Here is an 18216-nt window from a genome sequence, read left to right as displayed (position 1 = left end):
CCTTTAGGTATATACCCAGTAATGGGATTGCTGGGTCAAGTGGTATTTCTGGTTCTAGATCCTTGAGGAATCGCCATACTGTCTTCCACAATGGTTGAACTAATGTACACTCCCACCAACAGTGTAAAAGTGTTCTTCCTATTCTCCACAGCCTCGTCAACATCTGTGGTTTCCTTAATTAATTAATTAATTGCCATTCTGACTGGTGTGAGATGGTATCTTGTGATTTTGATTTGCATTTCTCTAATGATCAGTGATGTTGAGCTTTTTTTTTGTATGTTTGTTGGCCACATAAATGTCTTCAGAAGTGCCTGTTCATATCCTTTGCCCACTTTTTGATGGGGTTGTTTTTTTCTTGTAAATTAAAGTTCCTTATGAATTCTGGATATTAGCCCTTTGTTGGGTAGATTGCAAAAATTTTCTCCCATTTTGTAGATTGCCTTTTCACTCTGATGGTAGTTTCTTTTGCTATGCAGAAGCTCTTTTTAGTTAGATCCCATTTGTCTGCTTTGGCTTTTGTTGCAGTTGCTTTTGGCATCTTTGTCATGAAGTCTTTGCCCATGCCTATGTCCTGAATGGTATTGCCTAGGTTTTCTTATAGGGTTTTTATGGTTTTAGGTCTTTCTTATGTTTAAGTCTTTAATTCATCTTGAGTTAATTTTTGTATAAAGTGTAAGGAAGGGGTCCAGTGTCTGTTTTCTGCATATGGCTAGCCAGTTTTCTTAGCACTATTTACTGAATAGGAGATCCTTTCCCCATTGCTTGTTTTTGTCAGGTTTATTGAAGATCAGATGGCTGTAGATGTGTGGTGTTATTTCTGAGGTCTCTGTTCTGCTCCATTGGTTTATATGTCTGTTTTGGTACCAGTTCCATGCTGTTTTGGTTACTGTAGCCTTGTAGTATAGTTTGAAGTCAGGTAACGTGATGTCTCCAGCTTTGTTCTTTTTGCTTAGGATTGTCTTGGCTATACGGGGTCTTCTTTGATTCTATATGAAATTTAAAATAGTTTTTTCTAATTTAATGTCAGTGGTAGTTTGATGGGAATAGCATTGAATCTATAAATTACTTTAGGCAGTCTGGCCATTTTCACGATATTGATTCTTCCTATCTATGAGGATGGAATGTTTTTCCATTTATTTGTGTCCTCTCTTATTTTCTTGACCAGTGGTTTATAGTTCTCTTTCACATCCCTTGTTAGCTGTATTCCTAGGTACTTTACTCTCTTTGTAGTGATTGTGAATGGGAGTTCATTCATGATTTGGCTCTCTGCTTGTCTATTGTTGGTATAAAGGAATTCTTGTGGTTTTTGCACATGGATTTTGTATCCTGAGACTTTGTTGAAGTTGGTTATCAGTTTAAGGAGTTTTTGGGCTGAGATAATGGGGTTTTCTAAATATACAATCATGTCATCTGCAAACAGAGACAATTTGACTTCCTCTCTTCCTATTTGAATACCCTTTATTTCTTTCTCCTTCCTGATTGCCCTGGCCAGAACTTCCAATACTATGTTGAATAGGAGTGGTGAGAGAGGGCATCCTTGTCCTGTACCAGGTTTTAAAGGGAATGCTTCCAGCTTTTGCCCATTCATACGATATTGGCTGTGGGTTTCTTATAAATAGCTCTTATTATTTTGAGATACCTTCCATCAATACCTAGTTTATTGAGAATTTTTAATATGAAGGGATGTTAAATGTTATCAAAGGCCTTTTCTGCATCTATTGAGATAATCATGTGGTTTTTGTCATTGGTTCTGTTTATGTGATGGATTATGTTTATTGATTTGCATATGTTGAACCATCCTTGCAACCCAGGGATGAAGCCTACTTGATTGTGGTGGGTAAGTTTTTTGATGTGCTGCTGGATTGTGTTTGCCAGTATTTTATTGAGAATTTTTGCATCGATGTTCATCAGCGATATTGGCCTGAAGTTTTCTTTTTTTGTTGTGTCTCTTCCCGATTTTGGTATCAGGATGATGCTGGCCTCATAAAATGAATTAGGAAGTCCCTCCTTTTCAGTTGTTTGGAATAGTTTCGCAAGGAATGGTACCAGCTCCTCTTTGTACCTCTGGTAGAATTCAGCTGTGAATCCGTCTGGTCCTGGACTTTTTTTGGTTGGTAGACTATTAATTTCTGCCTCAATTTCAGAACTTGTTATTGGTCTATTCAGGGATTTGACTTCTTCTGGTTTAGTCTTGGGAGGGTGTATGTGTCCAGGAATTTATTCATTTCTTCTAGATTTTCTAGTTTATTTGTATAGAGGTGTTTATAGTATTAACTGACGGTAGTTTGTATTTCTGTGGGGTCAGTGGTGATATCCCCTTTATCATTTTTTATTGTGTCTATTTGATTCTTCTCTCTTTTCATCTTTATAAGTCTAGCTAGTGGTCAATTTTGTTAATTTTTTCAGAAAAAAAAAATAGCTCCTGGATTCATTGATTTTTTTTTGGAGAGTTTTTCATGTCTCTATCTCCTTCAATTCTTCTCTGATCTTAGTTATTTCTTGTCTTCTTCTAGCTTTTGGATTTTTTACTTTTAAAGTACTTTTTACTTTATAAACTCTATGACTATAAAATTATACTACAGATAATAAATAAGCCAAAAGTATATTTAGGAATCAAACATGACCAAGTAGTCTGTTAAAATTTGAAAATGATTTGCTGACAATCTCATCTTTCAGTACATAGGCATGTTAGCTGTGATGTGGATGTCAGTGATCCTGAAATGTTTATGTTGTACGATACCCTGCTTCACTTGCAGCTCTGCTCCTTTCTCCTCACCCACTACCAATGAAAGATATGGCCAGTTGCTTGGGATTGTACATCACAGGGCAAGTCTTATTTTCAGAGGGGTGGCCCCAGGGCAACCTTAAACTTGTATGACAGAACACCAACAAGTGTGGATAATGAGTACCAGATTTGCTAAAAAGATTGGAATGCCCCAGGCAGAAGGTTTTCTAAGACAGACCAAAAATAACTGCTAATCTCTCTAGGCAGAAGGCTCTGGGTGCTCCTTTATTTTATTCCTTGTCTTGTATCATGTTGCCAGCATGCTTTGGTAATCATGAGGTGTTAGTACTTGTGAGGGATGGATAGACAGATAACAGGTGAGATTTTCATACTAAGTGGCTTTTGATACAGGATGAAAATCCATCTACTAATAATATATCATTGAGGTTGTTTGTCATGAAACATTTTGAATGACCTATTTGGGAATTAGTTTACCATGTGTAAACTGCTTAAAAATATGTGCCGATTGGCCAGGCACGGTGACTCACGCCTGTAATCCCAGCACTTTGGGAGCCTGAGGGGGTTGGATCACTTGAGGTCAGAAGTTCGAGATCAGCCTGGCCAACATGGCGAAACCTGTCTCTACTAAGAATACAATTAGCCAGGTTTGGTGTCACATGCCACATAGGAGGCTGAGACAGGAATCGCTTGAACTTGGGAGGTGGAGGTTACAGGGAGCCAAAATTGTGTTACTGCACTCCAGCCTGGGCGACAGAGTGAGACTCCATCTCAAGGGGGGCGGGGGGGGGGGGAATGCTGACTCAGCTGAATGCCAGTATTTTATTTTTAGGGAAAATTCCATCTGGTCGTTAATATTTTGTTTCTACTGCATGGAGGAATCACAGACACTTGGAGGATTAAGTCAGAGCAGGCAGCTGCATGGTCTCAGTAGGTTAATTCTGTGTTATGAGTACAGATGCAGAGTGAGAGTCAAGGGGAATCTTCCCTCCTTAGCATCTCTGGTTCTTCTGTAGTTTGAATGAAATTGGAAAAAGGAGGGAAAGGAGTGGGAAAGAAGGTCCTGGGAAGATTAGGACTGCCTTAACTTTCCCACTACTAAAACTAGAAGCCCATTTTGCTCCACAGATGAGAAGTGATTTCTCCACAGAGTAAGTTCTATAGAGTCTGTTAATAAACTATAGAAATTAGATATTAATAATCTACCTATTATAGCCTTGGAGCCAAGACAAATAATGTTTACATGTAGGTTTGCTGGTAATTCTGTATCTCTTAAGAGATTGTTCGTGTGGTCATTAGAGATTTCTGTCTTGCTGGTTTATTTGATAAATGAAATAATTAAATCATAATTACTCATCTATGTATTCCTAAATTAACAAGTAATAGGATGTTTTAATACAGTTAATGTGGAATAATACCAGGGGCTCAAAATACTACCAGGGGCGCAAAGATAGCATTTGATGTCTTTTTTAAATGGCTACCTGTTTATTATTCAATTTAATTTTTACAGTCATCTCATTTAATGCATGAGGAATCCAAGATAAAGGTTAAACTTCTTCCTAAAGACCACCTGGCTAGCAACAGGCAGAGCCAAAATCAGAACATGGATTTCTAGACTAAGTGCATTATACTCTTCTGTCTTACCCTAAATATGTAATAATTTAAATAAATTACATTTATTTGAAATAAGTCTAGCAGTTGTACATGTTCTATTAAATATGTTGTGTGTAAAGTATATAATATGTAAAATGGAAAAAATCCACTTTTAAAGGTTTTAAAAACTGGTACAACTTATACGTAATCATAGTAGAAAAATATGAAAATAGTGAAAAATATTAAACATATAAGTTAAAATCTTTCCACTATCCAGTATTAAACACCAGTCCACATCTTTCTAGGTGATTTTCTGGGCATATGTATGTGTGTACATGTGTGTTCATATGGTTTACTGTTTTGTAACAATATGTCATAAGTATATTTCCATATCTAAGCTTATATTGATAAGCATACTTTTGTAACTTAATTTTTAATAACAGCATTGCTATTTCATTTTGTTGATGTCTTATTTATTCAATTCTCAATTCGATGTGTAGTTATCTTCAGATTTTTAAGAGTGTGTATTTGTACATATATGTATGTAACAACCTTGTACATTTATGTATTTCCTTCAGGATAAATTCCTAGAAGTGGAATTGTTGGATCAAGAGATTTAAATTTTTTAGGTTTTGATACATATTAGCAAATTAATCTTTGAAAAAAAAAGCCAATGTATTAGGCAGTACATGAATGTGCTGATTTCTTATGCTTTTGCCAGTACTGTATTGGGTATTTTCCTGTTTTATAATATTTCCTGATTCATAAGTAAATAAATGATATCTCTCTTTTTTTTATTTCTTTGATTATTAAAGGAATTGAACATCTTTTCACATGTTTAATGACCATTTGTATTTGTTTTGCCTTTTCAGGTCCTTTTCCCATTTTTTTTTCTGCTGTATTTATCTTGTTCTTAATTTCCAAGAACTGCTTATGTATCAAGTATAATAAACCTGTTTTGTCATCCAAGTTGCAATTTTTTCCCAGCTTTTCGTCATTTAAGTGTATTTGTGTGTGTGTGTGTGGTTTTTTTTTTTTTTTTAGACTGAGTCTCGCTCTATTGCCCAGGCTGGAGTGCAATGGTGCGATCTCAGTTCACTGCAACCTCCGCCTCCCAGGTTTAAGCAGTTCTCCAGTCTCAGCCTCCCGAGTAGCTGGGACTAAGGCACACACCACCATGCCCAGCTGATTTTTGTATTTTTAGTAGAAATGGCGTTTCACCATATTGGCCAGGCTGGTCTCGAACTCCTGACCTCAGGTGATCCACCTGCCTCGTCCTCCCAGAGTGCTGGGATTACAGGCGTGAGCCACTGTGCCTGGTCTTTGTTTTTGTTTTGCCAAGCAGCTATTTACTAGGATCTCTTCCCCTGGCACCCCACTCTGCTTCCATGAGAGCCCTTTACCACTCCACACTCATAAAAGTATTCACTTTTATTTTCTTCCATCCTTTAAGTAACTTTCATGTTTTAATCTATTTGAAACTTATTTTGGTGGATGATCCAAGATGATGTTCTTTTACTTTTATTCCCCTTAAATGTAACCAGATATTCCAGCATGAGGTATTTCTTTACTGAAATGAAATGCAATCATTGTTACATACTAAATTACTAAGATAATTTGAGTCTATTTCTGGCCTTCTTATTCTTATATTAATCTTTCTGTTGGCTTGCCTAGGTACCTCAACTGTTCTAATTACTGTGGTTTTATAGAGCATTACTACTAGACATTCCATTCAGTTTTACCTTTACCTAGATAAAATGATCAATAATGAGGCCTATGTGAACTTTGCCTAGATTTGAGTTTTGTCACCGGCTCCCACATCGGAGAGCTGATCATCTGGGATGCGCTGGACTGGACCATGCAGGCCTATGAACGCAACTTCTGGGACCCATCTCCACAACTGGACACCCAACAAGAAATAAAACTCTGTCAAAAATCAAATGACATTTCTATTCATCATTTCACGTGTGATGAAGAGGTAAAAAATCTATACACTATAAACTTGCCTTTTACATAAACCCAATCCTGATTTTAAAAATATAATCCCATGTTGGACATAAAAGGGTATCATCATGGTTTCAGGTTGTGCTTTAAAATGGTCTGATTTTTTTTCTAAAATTGTATGATTTGTGTTAAAAAAGCATTTTAATCTTTGCTTCTAATCTCGAGGCAAGTAAATGATTAAATGGGCACAGATTTTAAAACTCTATTGAAATTTTGGGTTGGATTAAATAATCCCATTGGATTTGAGGTTAACGCTTAAAATTGTTTTAAGAAACAGTGAAAAAGAATTATTTTGAAGATCTGGTGCATTTAGTGAGGCAAAGGAAATTTAAAATTTTAGGAATGTTTCTCTCAGTCTGCTGGCATCTTGGGGCAAGATAAATTGAGTGAGAATTGTTGATTTCCATCCCATAGGGCTTGGGAGTGATGCCCTTGAAGCACTTGAGATCTGTTTTGCTGTAACAGATTAGTACCCGTGGACTACTGAATCTTATCTCTGATCTAAAAAACAAATCTCTTAGCATCAGGGGCTCAGAAAATGTGTTTAAAGGGCAATTAACTTTTCTAAATGTAATTACAAGAAATGTTTATGAGTTGTACCCTTCGAGGAGGAGGAGTTGGGGAGGCTTTTCTCTGTTTTGTGACTTTCTATACTGTTTAGATTTTCTAACAGCATGCCTGTTATTTTTATTAAAAATTTCAGTAGTATGTTCTGTGGCAGGGGGAGAATATGATCCATTTTTCTTTGCACCACTCTTTAAAAACAAAACGAGAGATTAGGATAGGAACAGGACTTAAAAATACTAATATATTCAAAGATTGTTTCTTTGTATCCCAACTTTATTTTGAAAAAAGTTAAATATACATGGTAAAAACAGTATGGTCTCAGAAAAGATGGAGACTAGATCACTTAGAGTTGTAGCCCTACAAATTATATATTTTAAGTGTTACATGTTTTTTTCTCACTTTTGTAAAAATTAATATTTAAAAGTTTTTTGTTTTGTATTTCTTTTAATCTTAAATTTTTTGATTGATGTTTATTTTCTACTATATATGCTGGATAAAGCATTGTATAGTTTTCCCTAATTTTTCTTTGTTGTGAGTTCTTTCCTTCTGTAAAGGACCATTAGTTATTGATAGCAGGGATAGTGTCTCCATTGAGTAAATGCTGCCTCCAAAGCTCATGAATTCTCTAATTGTGTTTTTAATTTTTTTCCTGACCTTGGATAAATTACTTAAACTGTGCCCAGATTTCCTGGTCTGTAGAATAAGTTTCGGGGGATGTTGGCATTGAATACAATCCATAGGGCTTTCCATTTTAGCACATTGGCTAGCACTGTTCATTAATGCACCTGCATTGGGCATCAGCTGCATTGCTGATTGTGGAGTACTAATCCTGAGAGTCAAGGGGATCATTCCAGATTTAAGATTCCAGCAAGCTTTGGTTCAGTCACTATAGGTCTGAGTTGAGTTTGTAGTCTTGGAGGCTGTGTGAGAAAGGATGGAGGGCCCAGAATCTCTGGTCAAAACAAGCAGGCAATATGTAGGGATATTTGAAAGGTCTACCTCATGGGGATATCTATGGCTTAAGAATGAATGATTGTAGGACAAGTGCTTGCAAAAATTTCAAAGGCTACTACTGCATGTGAGTCTGTCATGTGAGGAACGAGCAAGGCACTGAGGGACTGGAGTAACACGACCTTGATTCTAATATTGACTCCATGTCTCATTTCTTGTGTGACTTTAATCTCTTTAATTTTAACTTCCTTATCTGGCAAATGGCAATGATGCTTGCCTTTCTTAACAAGATGTGAGGCTGAAGTGAGATAAGTATTGGTGGAAATGCTTTCAAAAGATTAAAGTTGTTTTAGTAAAAAGGTATTTTCTTCTAATAGTACATTTGGAAAAATGTTTTTGTGAAACCTTCAGAGGATTGCATGATGATAATGCCACTGTAGCCATGCTTTTTCATATCACTCGTAGGTCTCCTGATTGCTGAAGATGTGGAATGCAAGTAATTTTGCTTGCATTTTTCAGGCAGAAGAAGCTAGGTAATTTTCCCAAGGATATAGTGTTATTTAAATGAAAACTCAGATTATCCCTCAACAGCTTCCACTGCAGAGCCAGGCTGCCAGCTATAGCTTTTCTTTAGATCTATTTCAGTGAGGAAGAAAGTGGCGCAAAGGGATATACTATGCAGACCTTTCTCTCCATTAGTGGTTGTGTCCTACCTTCTAAATGCTTGGAGCTTTCCTTAGTGCTTTGACATTTTGGGGTTTCAGAGATTAGTACTGTAATTTGGGCTAAAGGCTAGGAATGGGGAAGGTAACAGTGGCTTTCTGATGTCACACGAGGGCTGGAAATCCATTACAGTAGGAAGGGTGAGTGCTAGTTTTACGCCCATTTCTGAACTTCTCCCCTAGAATGTATTTGCTGCAGTTGGAAGGGGTTTATACGTGTATAACCTTCACATGAAGCGTGTGATTGCCTGCCAGAAAACTGCACATGACTCCAGCGTCCTGCACATCGCCAAACTTCCGAACAGGTACAAGTTCCCATCTGTTCTGCAGCAGATGAAAGCAAGTCATGGTTCCCAGGGCTTCCATTGTAATTTCTCAAGTGGCCAAGTTACCTGGCTTCATGGCTTGACCTGCTGTGTTCTTTTGGAAATGGAGAATGCCTGAGGGCTGTCTCAGGCATTTAAATTAAATTTAAATTCTGTAAATTACAGAATTTACAAGAAGAAAGGTTCAAATGAATTACGTCGAATTTCATTGTAAGAAGAGATGATTTAAAATTTGGTATTTCACAATGAAAATGACTTTGGGGCCACTTACAGTGTACCAATTTTTATGTTTCTCATAAACCTACCTTCTTTTTGTTTGTTTATGTCCAGAATCAAATGGCTGCTAGTCTCCTTGTTATATGAGGCTACTAAGAGAGTGGTTTCCTCTCAGGGTAGATTTGCTGCTGAGCTTCTAGGGACGAACATATGGACAGGGAATGTCGTTATCTTCTATGCAGGATATTTTTGGAGTGAGAGGCACCCAGAGAAGAGAGTAGCAAGAGGAGGGGAGGGGGCTGCTTAGGACATTGTGAAGTACAATTCACAGTTTTCCCAAGTGCATTTTTTTAAATGAAGAGAATAAATTTATAGCATTTGAGCTAATGTAATGTATAACATGTGGCTTTCCTAAAAGGTGCTTTTAGTTTGTGTTGTAACGTCATGTTAAATTGTGATTTTTGTCAGTTCCTGCTAAGAGCTGAATAAAAGCAGTTGAGGGCTCCACAGATTTCTTTCACTGCAAATTTAGCATTGGTCCTCAGTGGTGCGCTCTCTTTGTGTTACTGATTTTCTGTTCTGACAGGCAGTTAATCTCATGCTCAGAAGATGGCAGTGTACGCATTTGGGAGTTAAGAGAAAAACAGCAGCTTGCAGCTGAGCCTGTCCCAACAGGTGTGTCTTCTCTCAGAAAGGTAGTCTTTTTCTCTGTCCTTTCTTCTCACGTGAAAGGCAGGAGAAGGGCGATTATGTGAAACCACTAAAATAGTATAGAAATGCTCCAAATAGGCATCAGGTGTTTGTAGAAAGCATATGGTAATTGAGATCTAGGATTTACAGCTTAATGCTGCCCTAATGTAGAACTGTCACTTCATTTCAAGTAAGATAGAGACTTTATTGAGGGAAAATTTACTTTCTGGTCATCTGAATGACCAAATGGCCTAATGAAGTATTCATTTATATTGTCTTCAATTCTGACTGATACACAAAATTTGTACTGTCAGATGTCAAACTAAAGTGTTCTTTACCGTTGATGTTGAACTCAATTTATGGAAAAATACATTTTTCCTTGTGTGCTTACATCATAATTGCATGAGCTCTTGACTTCCAGGTGTTTAATTTGAAAAACAAAACTCTGAAGGGTTGAATAAATTAGTTACCAACCTTTGCACAAGAAATCAGATGCTGGTACCTAGTTGCTTCTGGTTCTTTTGAGTTCCTGAAGTCCTGGGGTGTTGCTTTTGCACATACACATACAGATTTTCCCCCGTGCCTTGTTTGTTGATCTGAGTTTTGCCCTTTTTTTCCCTTGACAGTTAGACACTGCCATTCAAGCTTTGTTTCTGCCCTGTTTTATTCCAAGTGTCTTTTTGTTAATATACCTTCACCAGTGGGTGACTAGGGGCAATAAAAAGAGATGAAGAACAGACCTGGTTAGCTAAGAAAGATGAGATAACATATTCCAAAAACTCAGTACTGTCCACTTAGCCCTTGACTAAAATAAGTCTGGAACCTCTTCACATTTAAATTTTCTGTTTTTCTGATCTCATGTTATTATTGTACTTATAGAGCACAGTCATTTTGGAAATGATTCTTTTTCTAGGTTTTTTTAACATGTGGGGATTTGGAAGAGTCAACAAACAAGCCAGCCAGCCTGTTAAAAAGCAGCAAGAAAACGCTACTTCATGTTCACTGGAGCTTATTGGAGATTTGATTGGACACTCGTCATCTGTGGAGGTATTGCTTTTCAGGCATAGAATGTCCAGGCAACTCCTGCTTTTCCTTTTCATTGCTCTTTTCATTCAGTCGGTCTCATAAAGGCATATACTTTTTCGTAGATCTGAATATAGAATGGGATAGGCTATAGTATGTGCAGTTAGGATTTCCCTTTCGGAGATATGATTTGAGGAAACAAGGAATGCATTGCTTTTAAGAATGGGCTTAATCACCATTATTTATGAGCTGGAGATAGCTGACCATAAGGGCAGTGTGAATAATGCTGACTATAACACAACAGTCAACAGAGAATGCATGAAGGGTTGTGGTTATGTGTATACAGGTAAAGCCTTAACAGAATCAAATTCCAGGGGCCTTTATCAAATTTATGAACAGAGTCCTGTTTTCACCTGCCTTTGAAGGAAGAAACATTTCTTGCTGAATCTTGTAAATGGTTAGAGGATATGGGACTTGATACTTTAAGTTTAGTAGGATGAGTATATAGCCTTGTCACCATAAGCTCCTTGATGTTGGGTACAGTGTCATAGTTATCTTTCCTTTCCTCTAACAAGTAGCTCAGTTTTTAACTTTGTTTCTGGTTGGGTGGCAAGCGTGGACTGTGGTAGACAGAAGGGCATAGATAGCATATATGTGGTGGCAAAGAGCACCTTGGCTAGGCTGGAGTGCTGAGTTCCTGTGAACAGACACTAGTAGGAGATAAAGCTTATGCCTGGGGATGTGGTTTGGGGTCAGATTATGAATGTCATTGAGGCTGAGGAGTTTGGACTTTATATTTTTAAATAGTAGGAACTCATAAAAAAGGTTTTTAGATGGTGGAGAAAACCCCATGTAAAACACATTCAAATGTGTTTGAATGTGGCACATTTCTCATTATGTAAGTGTCAGCTTCTTAGGAATTTTCCTGAGTGAAAGTGTTGAGACCTGAACATTTTTAAAAAGCATCTCTGGCTTTGCTGATAAAACCTAGGCTATCTCTGCAGTGTCACCTGAATTTCCTCATTTCTTTTTTTGAGACAGTATCTCTCTCTCTTGCCCAGGCTGGAGTGCAGTGGCACGATCTTGGCTCACTGCACCCGCCACCTTCCAGGTTTAAGCGATTCTCCTGCCTCAGGCTCCCGAGTAGCTGGGATTACAGGTGCCCGCCACCACACCCAGCTAATTTTTGTATTTTTAGTAGAGATGGGGTGTCGCCATGTTGGCCGGGCTGGTCCTCATTTCTTTTATATTTTCATCCTTGCTCTACTGGCTCAACCCCTCCACCTGTATATTGAATTTTGTGTTTTCCAGTTTCCCAAGGAATTCTGCTCCCATATTTCCTCCCTTCACTCCTGTATCCTCAGCTGAGTCTTCTCCTGTGGTCTTCAGAAATGTATAAGTCATTTTAGAGAAAACTCTTGTTCTCTTTTTTCCGAGAGGGAGTTTTGCTCTTGTTGCCCAGGCTGGAGTGCAATGGCGTGATCTCCGCTCACTGCAACCTTCGCCTCCTGGGTTCAAGCGATTCTCCTTCCTTGGCCTCCCGAGTAGCTGAGATTACAGATGGCCAGCTAATTTTTAGTATAGACAGGGTTTCACCATGTTTGGCCAGGCTGGTCTCGTGAACTCCTGACCTAGGCAGTCCACCCACCTTGGCCTCCCGAAGTGCTGAGATTACAGGCGTAAGCCACCACACCCAGCCCTGTTTCTCTTTTATTTCACCCTTTCCTTCGTGTACCTCATCCTTTTCATTGGTTCACTTCTCTCTGATACAACTCTTCACCCCATAGTATTCGTGTTGCCTTTTGTCAACACTGTTTTCCTATTCTTAGCTTCCAGCCTATTCCTTCACTGGACAAGCCCCTTCCCCTTACTTGGGGCATTTTCTCACTTTGAAGCTTTTTCTGAATTTCTGTGGCATGTCAGAGTCTGTACTGCATTATTTAGTGCCTGATTACATAATCTTTCATTGGTACCTTTATTGTTTCAATTATGATTTGCTTTTCAGAATCTTCTTGAGGGAGGAACCATAAACCTAGTTCTGACATTCAATACCTATGGATTGAGTATATCTACTTTTATAGAGAGAGCTGAAGCCAGTGATTATCTTGGGAAATTTAGAATTCAGGCATTTTATCCATAGCCATTATACATAAGTAATGGTTAAGTAAAACCAATACTTGAAAAATCAGATTATGAAAACATCTGGAAGAACTATGGGAATTCATGTACTTTACAAAAATAGCTATTCTGTAGTTGAACAGTATTAACAAAATTCTGATTAAAATATTAGATATTATTTGTATGTGACTGTTACCAATACTGAAAAATGAAGTTCTACACGCAGATCCAAAGGAGTCTTAAGGCATGTATCTCACACGCACATATGTTAATGTGGTATTAGCCACTTCTCTGCTTTTCAGGGTCACTATAATCAGTTTTAATTTTCTTTACAGATGTTTCTATACTTTGAAGATCACGGACTAGTGACATGCTCTGCTGATCATCTCATTATTTTGTGGAAAAATGGAGAGCGAGAATCTGGATTGCGCAGTTTAAGATTATTTCAAAAATTAGAGGAGAATGGTGACTTATACCTTGCTGTCTAGTTTAAGGAATTAAAAATACACATGCATGAACCTTGAACATCAAATATCGGGTACTACTTTGAAAACTATTAATATATTGATCACTTAAATTGGTAATTTTTTTTGTCAGTCCATAAAATTCTACATATTTAAAGTTTTTGTGGACCTACCAACCAGGAACATGTTGCTTCTCAGGTCCTAGTATATTCTCCAAAGAATATACCACAAGTTTTCCATTTGACTTTCAGCTGCTGTTGAAGTGGTGAGTGCTGTGTTTTGAGCTTATTTTGAACCTAGACCCTTGTGAAAGGTACAAATAGAGGTAATAGTTAAGTTATGGCATTTATTATTTGGCTTCCTTTAGAATTATTGTGAAGTTTAAAAATAGCCTTTCTCCTGCAAATTTTCCTAGTCTTATAGTAACTGTTAGTGTTCTGTATAGCATAAACTTGAATCTCTCAGCCAAAAAAATGAACATATGTACTGCTAATGTATGGCAAGTTTTTGGGGTATCAATTTGTTTAGATAATTTAAAAATTTTTTTTAGTTCTAGCTACTAAAACCTATATGAACTCAAATGGATAGGAATCTTATGAGGGTGTATTTTTCCCAGTGCAAAGTGGCTTGAACAGCCATGGGCTAAATTGGTACTAGAACAACAACTGCCCCTCATGTACGCCAAGGATGAGCTCTAGATCATTTGAGAGGCACAGTGTTTCCAGAGTCAGACTGCAGCTGAGCGCAACTGCCCCATCTGACCACTGACTCAAACACGAATTGCTTGAGACAGACTTCATTTATGTAGTTCTTTGCAGTGCCCATTGAGACACTATAACCAGCCTTGTAACCATATGTTTTTTCCTTTTGGTGCTAAAAAATAAAAAAATGAGAAAGTAAAGTAGTCTACACATTAAAGATTGAAATTCTTAAACTACTGATTAAGAAAGGGCAATGTGACTGATGTTAGCAGACTGACCCTTCTTACGGAAAACTTTCTACAGATTTATGTGTTCATTATACAAATAACCTAAAGGGAATCTTCAGAGTTCTTTTTACTAGTTTTAGCTTTGACAGTTGCTTCCACAACTACCTACTGTCAAAAACTGGAAGAGTTAAGGTCATCTAGGTAGATCAATGGCATAATGTTATAAATGAGGAAACTGAAGCCCAATGTGGTAAGGCCTTGCAATTAACTCTGTAGTGCCCAGTATCACTGAGCAGCTCTAAAAATAGGAATTGAAGACTGAATGAGAGGCTTATATGACTACTTTAAATCCAAATAACATTGAGTCATGAAAAGTTTTATGGAGAAATATTAAAACTTAAGCTACCTCCATTACAAAAGACTTTCTCCCATTACTCACATGCTTTTTCCTTTAGAAAATCTGTATTAGCCCATACATTTGTAAAGTTGTTTTCTTAAGTTGTATGACACACGGGAGTCATAGATTTTTAACTGTTTTACTTCCTAGCCTGTTCTAGGCTAGTGTTTTGTGATAGTAATCTATTCAAATGGAGTGGTAGAAATCACATGAATTTTGGAAGCAAATGGTACCATAAGTACCACAGCAAATTCCTTCCGTCATTATACAGGCATACCTCAGAGATATTACAGGTTAGATTTCAGACCACATCAAAAAAGCAAGTATTGCAAATAGAGTGAGTCACATCGAGTTTTTGGTTTCCTGGTGCCTATAAAACTTTTGTTTATACTGCAGTCTTAAATTTCTAAAAAATGTACATACCTTAAGAATACTTTATTGCTAAAAAATGCTATCTGAGCCTTCAGTGAGTCATAATCTTTTTGCTGGTGGAGGGTCTTGACTAAGGTGCTTGCTGAAGGTTGGGGTGGCTGTGGCAGTTCCTTAAAATAAGACAGCAATGAAGTTTTCCAAATCAATTGACTTCCTTTCACAAAGGTACCTCTGTAACATGTAATACTTTCTAATAGCATTTTACCCACAATAGAACTTCTTTCAAAATTTAGAGTCTGTCATCTCCAACCCTGATGTTCCTTTATCAAGTAAGTTTATAGAATATTCTAAATCCTTTGTTGTCATTTCAACGGTGTTTAACAGCACCTTCACTGTGGAAATGACTGTCTCCAGAAACTACTTTCTATACACATTCTTAAGCAACTTCTCATCTATTACCTTCAGGCTCCACTTCTTCCAGACTCCTTTTAACGTTGAAATTTTAACCACCTCCCATGAATCAGAATGTTCTTAGCGGCATCTAGAATGATAAATGCTTCCCAGGTGGTTTTCAGTTGACTTTGGCCAGACCCATGAGAGGAATCACTAGTTAGGGCAGCTAAGGCTTTATGAAATGTATTTCTTAAATAAGACTTAAAAGTCAAAGTGAATCCTTGACCCATGGACTGCAGCATAGATGTTGTGGTAGCAGGCATGCAGACACCACCACGGACCTCCTTGTACATCTCCATCAGAATTCTTAGGTACCAGGTACATTGTCAATGAGCAGTAATATTTGGAAAGAAATTTGAGTTCTCAACCATAGGTTTAAATATTCAGTAAACCATGCTATAAACAGATGTGCTGTCATCCAGGCTTTGTTATTCCACTTCTAGAGCATGGGCAGAGTAGATTTAACATAATTCTTAAGGACCTTAAGATTTTTGGACTGGTAAATAAACTCTTGACTTCAGCTTAAAGGCATCAGCTACATTCGCAGGCACTGAACTTCTCCCTAGCTACGAAAGTCCTAGATGACATCTTCTTCTAATAGAAGGCCATTTCATCTTCACAAACTCAGTTGTTCACTGTAGTCACCTTCAGTGATCTTAGCTAGATCATCTGGATAACGGCTTGCTGTTTCCCCTTGCACTTTGATGTTAATGGAGATAGCTTCATGAACCAACCTCTGCTTGCTTCCAACTTTTCTTCTGTAGCTTCCTCACCTCTCAGTCTTCAAAGAATTGAAGAATTAGGCTTTGGCTTAAGAGAATGTTGTGGCTGGTTTAGTCTTGTATATAGACCACTCAGACTTTCTCCATCTCAGTAATAAGGCTGTTTCACTTTCTTGTTTGCATGTTCACTGGAGTAACACTTTCAAGAACTCTTCCTTTGCATAACTTGGCTAACTGGTGTAAGAGGCATAGCTTTTTGACCTGCCTGGGCTTTCAGCATGCCTTCTTCAACTAAGCTTAATTATCTGTAGCTTTTGATTTACAGTGAGAGGCGTGACTCTTACTTGCACATTTAGAGGCTACTGTAAGTTATTAATTGGCTTAATTTCAAAATTGTTGTATCTCAGGGAATAGGGAGGTCCAAGAAGAGGGAGAGATTGGAAACCGCTTGTTGGTGGAACAGTTAGAATATACACAAGATTTATCAATTAAGTTCACTGTCTTATATGGGCATGGTTTGCAGTACCCTAAAACAATTACAGTAGTAACAGAGATCACTGATCACCATGACAGATACAAGAATAAAAACATTTTGAAATACTGTAAAAATTACCAAAATGTGACACTTACACAAAGTGAGCCCATGTTGTGAAAATGCCCCAATAGACTTACTCAATGCAGGGTGGCCACAAGCCCTTAATTTGTAGAAATGACAGTATCTTTGAAGCACAATGAAACAGAATGCAATAAAATGAGGTATACTTGTATTCTAATTTTCTGCCATGAAAAACTGTCTAGAGGGCAGTCTCCAGCCCTAGGGACTAGATTGCTTTTGTTTTCATGCATGCCCTAAAGTCAGAAAGATCGGGGATAACAGTATGATGGGAAATTCTCGTAGGGTCTCAAACCTGATGGTGTTCAGTAGTTGCAGGTAGACTGCTCCTAAAAGTTGGACTTTCGATTTAGAATAATGGATCAATGTATATTATGTACATTTTCTCCATTTCCTGCGTTTAGCTTTCAACACTTAATATACTTGCAATAGCAGAAGTAACACTACATAGTGTTACAATGTGTACAAATGCCTTGTCATTTTTATTTAAATATATTTATTACCTCAGTCTCTGGCTATATTCACAGAGCACAAGGGCACAGGATCATCCCTTCTGTTTCTCTCTCTATAGCTGAGTAGGTTCTGTGTGAACTGATAAGATTGTTTTTTTGCCCCAGAATGCTAACCAGTCCTGACTTAGAGGGCAAGTAAATTTAAAAAACTTAAATTAGAAATAAAGAATGATCTTAGGAAATTATAGGGTCATTCTGGTCCAGCAATGTTTTATAACTAGCTTCCTCCTTCTCTTTAGTAGTCAACGGAAATTATTAAAGAGTGTTGCATTTTCCTAATACAGCCCCCTCAACACATGCCATTTAAGTAAACTCCATGTAAGAGGCAGTTATAGTGGTTTTTATAATATAAACTATCTGATACAAACACCATCTGAAAGCCTGTATTTCTAACAAGTTGACTATATGGAAGAATAGACTAGTTCGTAGCTCAGAAGATTATAATGTAGATTACACTGGTAAAGAGCAGAAATTGTTGAAGCTTTAGTACCTAGCTGTCTTAAAGCATTTTTAAACATTTACACATTACTAATAAAAAGTTGGAAGTTAACATGAAATTTGACATAACACTGAGTAAGCTGTAAATATTTCATGTAGAAGATGTCAGACACCTGATAAATGTTACTTACCAAATAGAACTGAAAGTGAGATGATCAGAAAAGGACTGTCCCTTGCCTCAAGCAAGCTTCTGAAGCCTAGGCAAGTTAGCTAGGTCCTTAATATGGGATTCTGGCATCTTGATTTTAATGTGCTCTGAAAACAAAGTGTGTGACTCATGAAATAAAGGACACTAAACCCCAAA

The 18216-nt window shown here is 37.5% G+C and overlaps 1 protein-coding gene across 1 annotated transcript in view; it reads left to right on the top strand.

Moving 5' to 3' along the window:
* WDR41 (WD repeat domain 41) overlaps window positions 1-14318 on the top strand; it is a 48207-nt gene extending 33889 nt beyond the window's left edge. Inside the window, exons 9-13 of the mRNA XM_015140313.3 lie at window positions 6130-6314; window positions 8764-8885; window positions 9709-9797; window positions 10726-10859; window positions 13289-14318. Coding sequence (XP_014995799.2) covers window positions 6130-6314; window positions 8764-8885; window positions 9709-9797; window positions 10726-10859; window positions 13289-13441 — 683 coding nt within the window. The 3' untranslated portion in view covers window positions 13442-14318. The remainder of the gene's footprint in view (window positions 1-6129; window positions 6315-8763; window positions 8886-9708; window positions 9798-10725; window positions 10860-13288) is intronic.
* The last annotated feature ends 3898 nt before the right edge of the window (window positions 14319-18216 follow it).

Source organism: Macaca mulatta, chromosome 6, assembly GCF_049350105.2.
Source record: "Macaca mulatta isolate MMU2019108-1 chromosome 6, T2T-MMU8v2.0, whole genome shotgun sequence".
Lineage (NCBI taxonomy): Eukaryota > Metazoa > Chordata > Mammalia > Primates > Cercopithecidae > Macaca > Macaca mulatta.
Note: the sequence above shows the minus strand (reverse complement) of the source record. Positions and strands in the feature narration are given on the sequence as shown.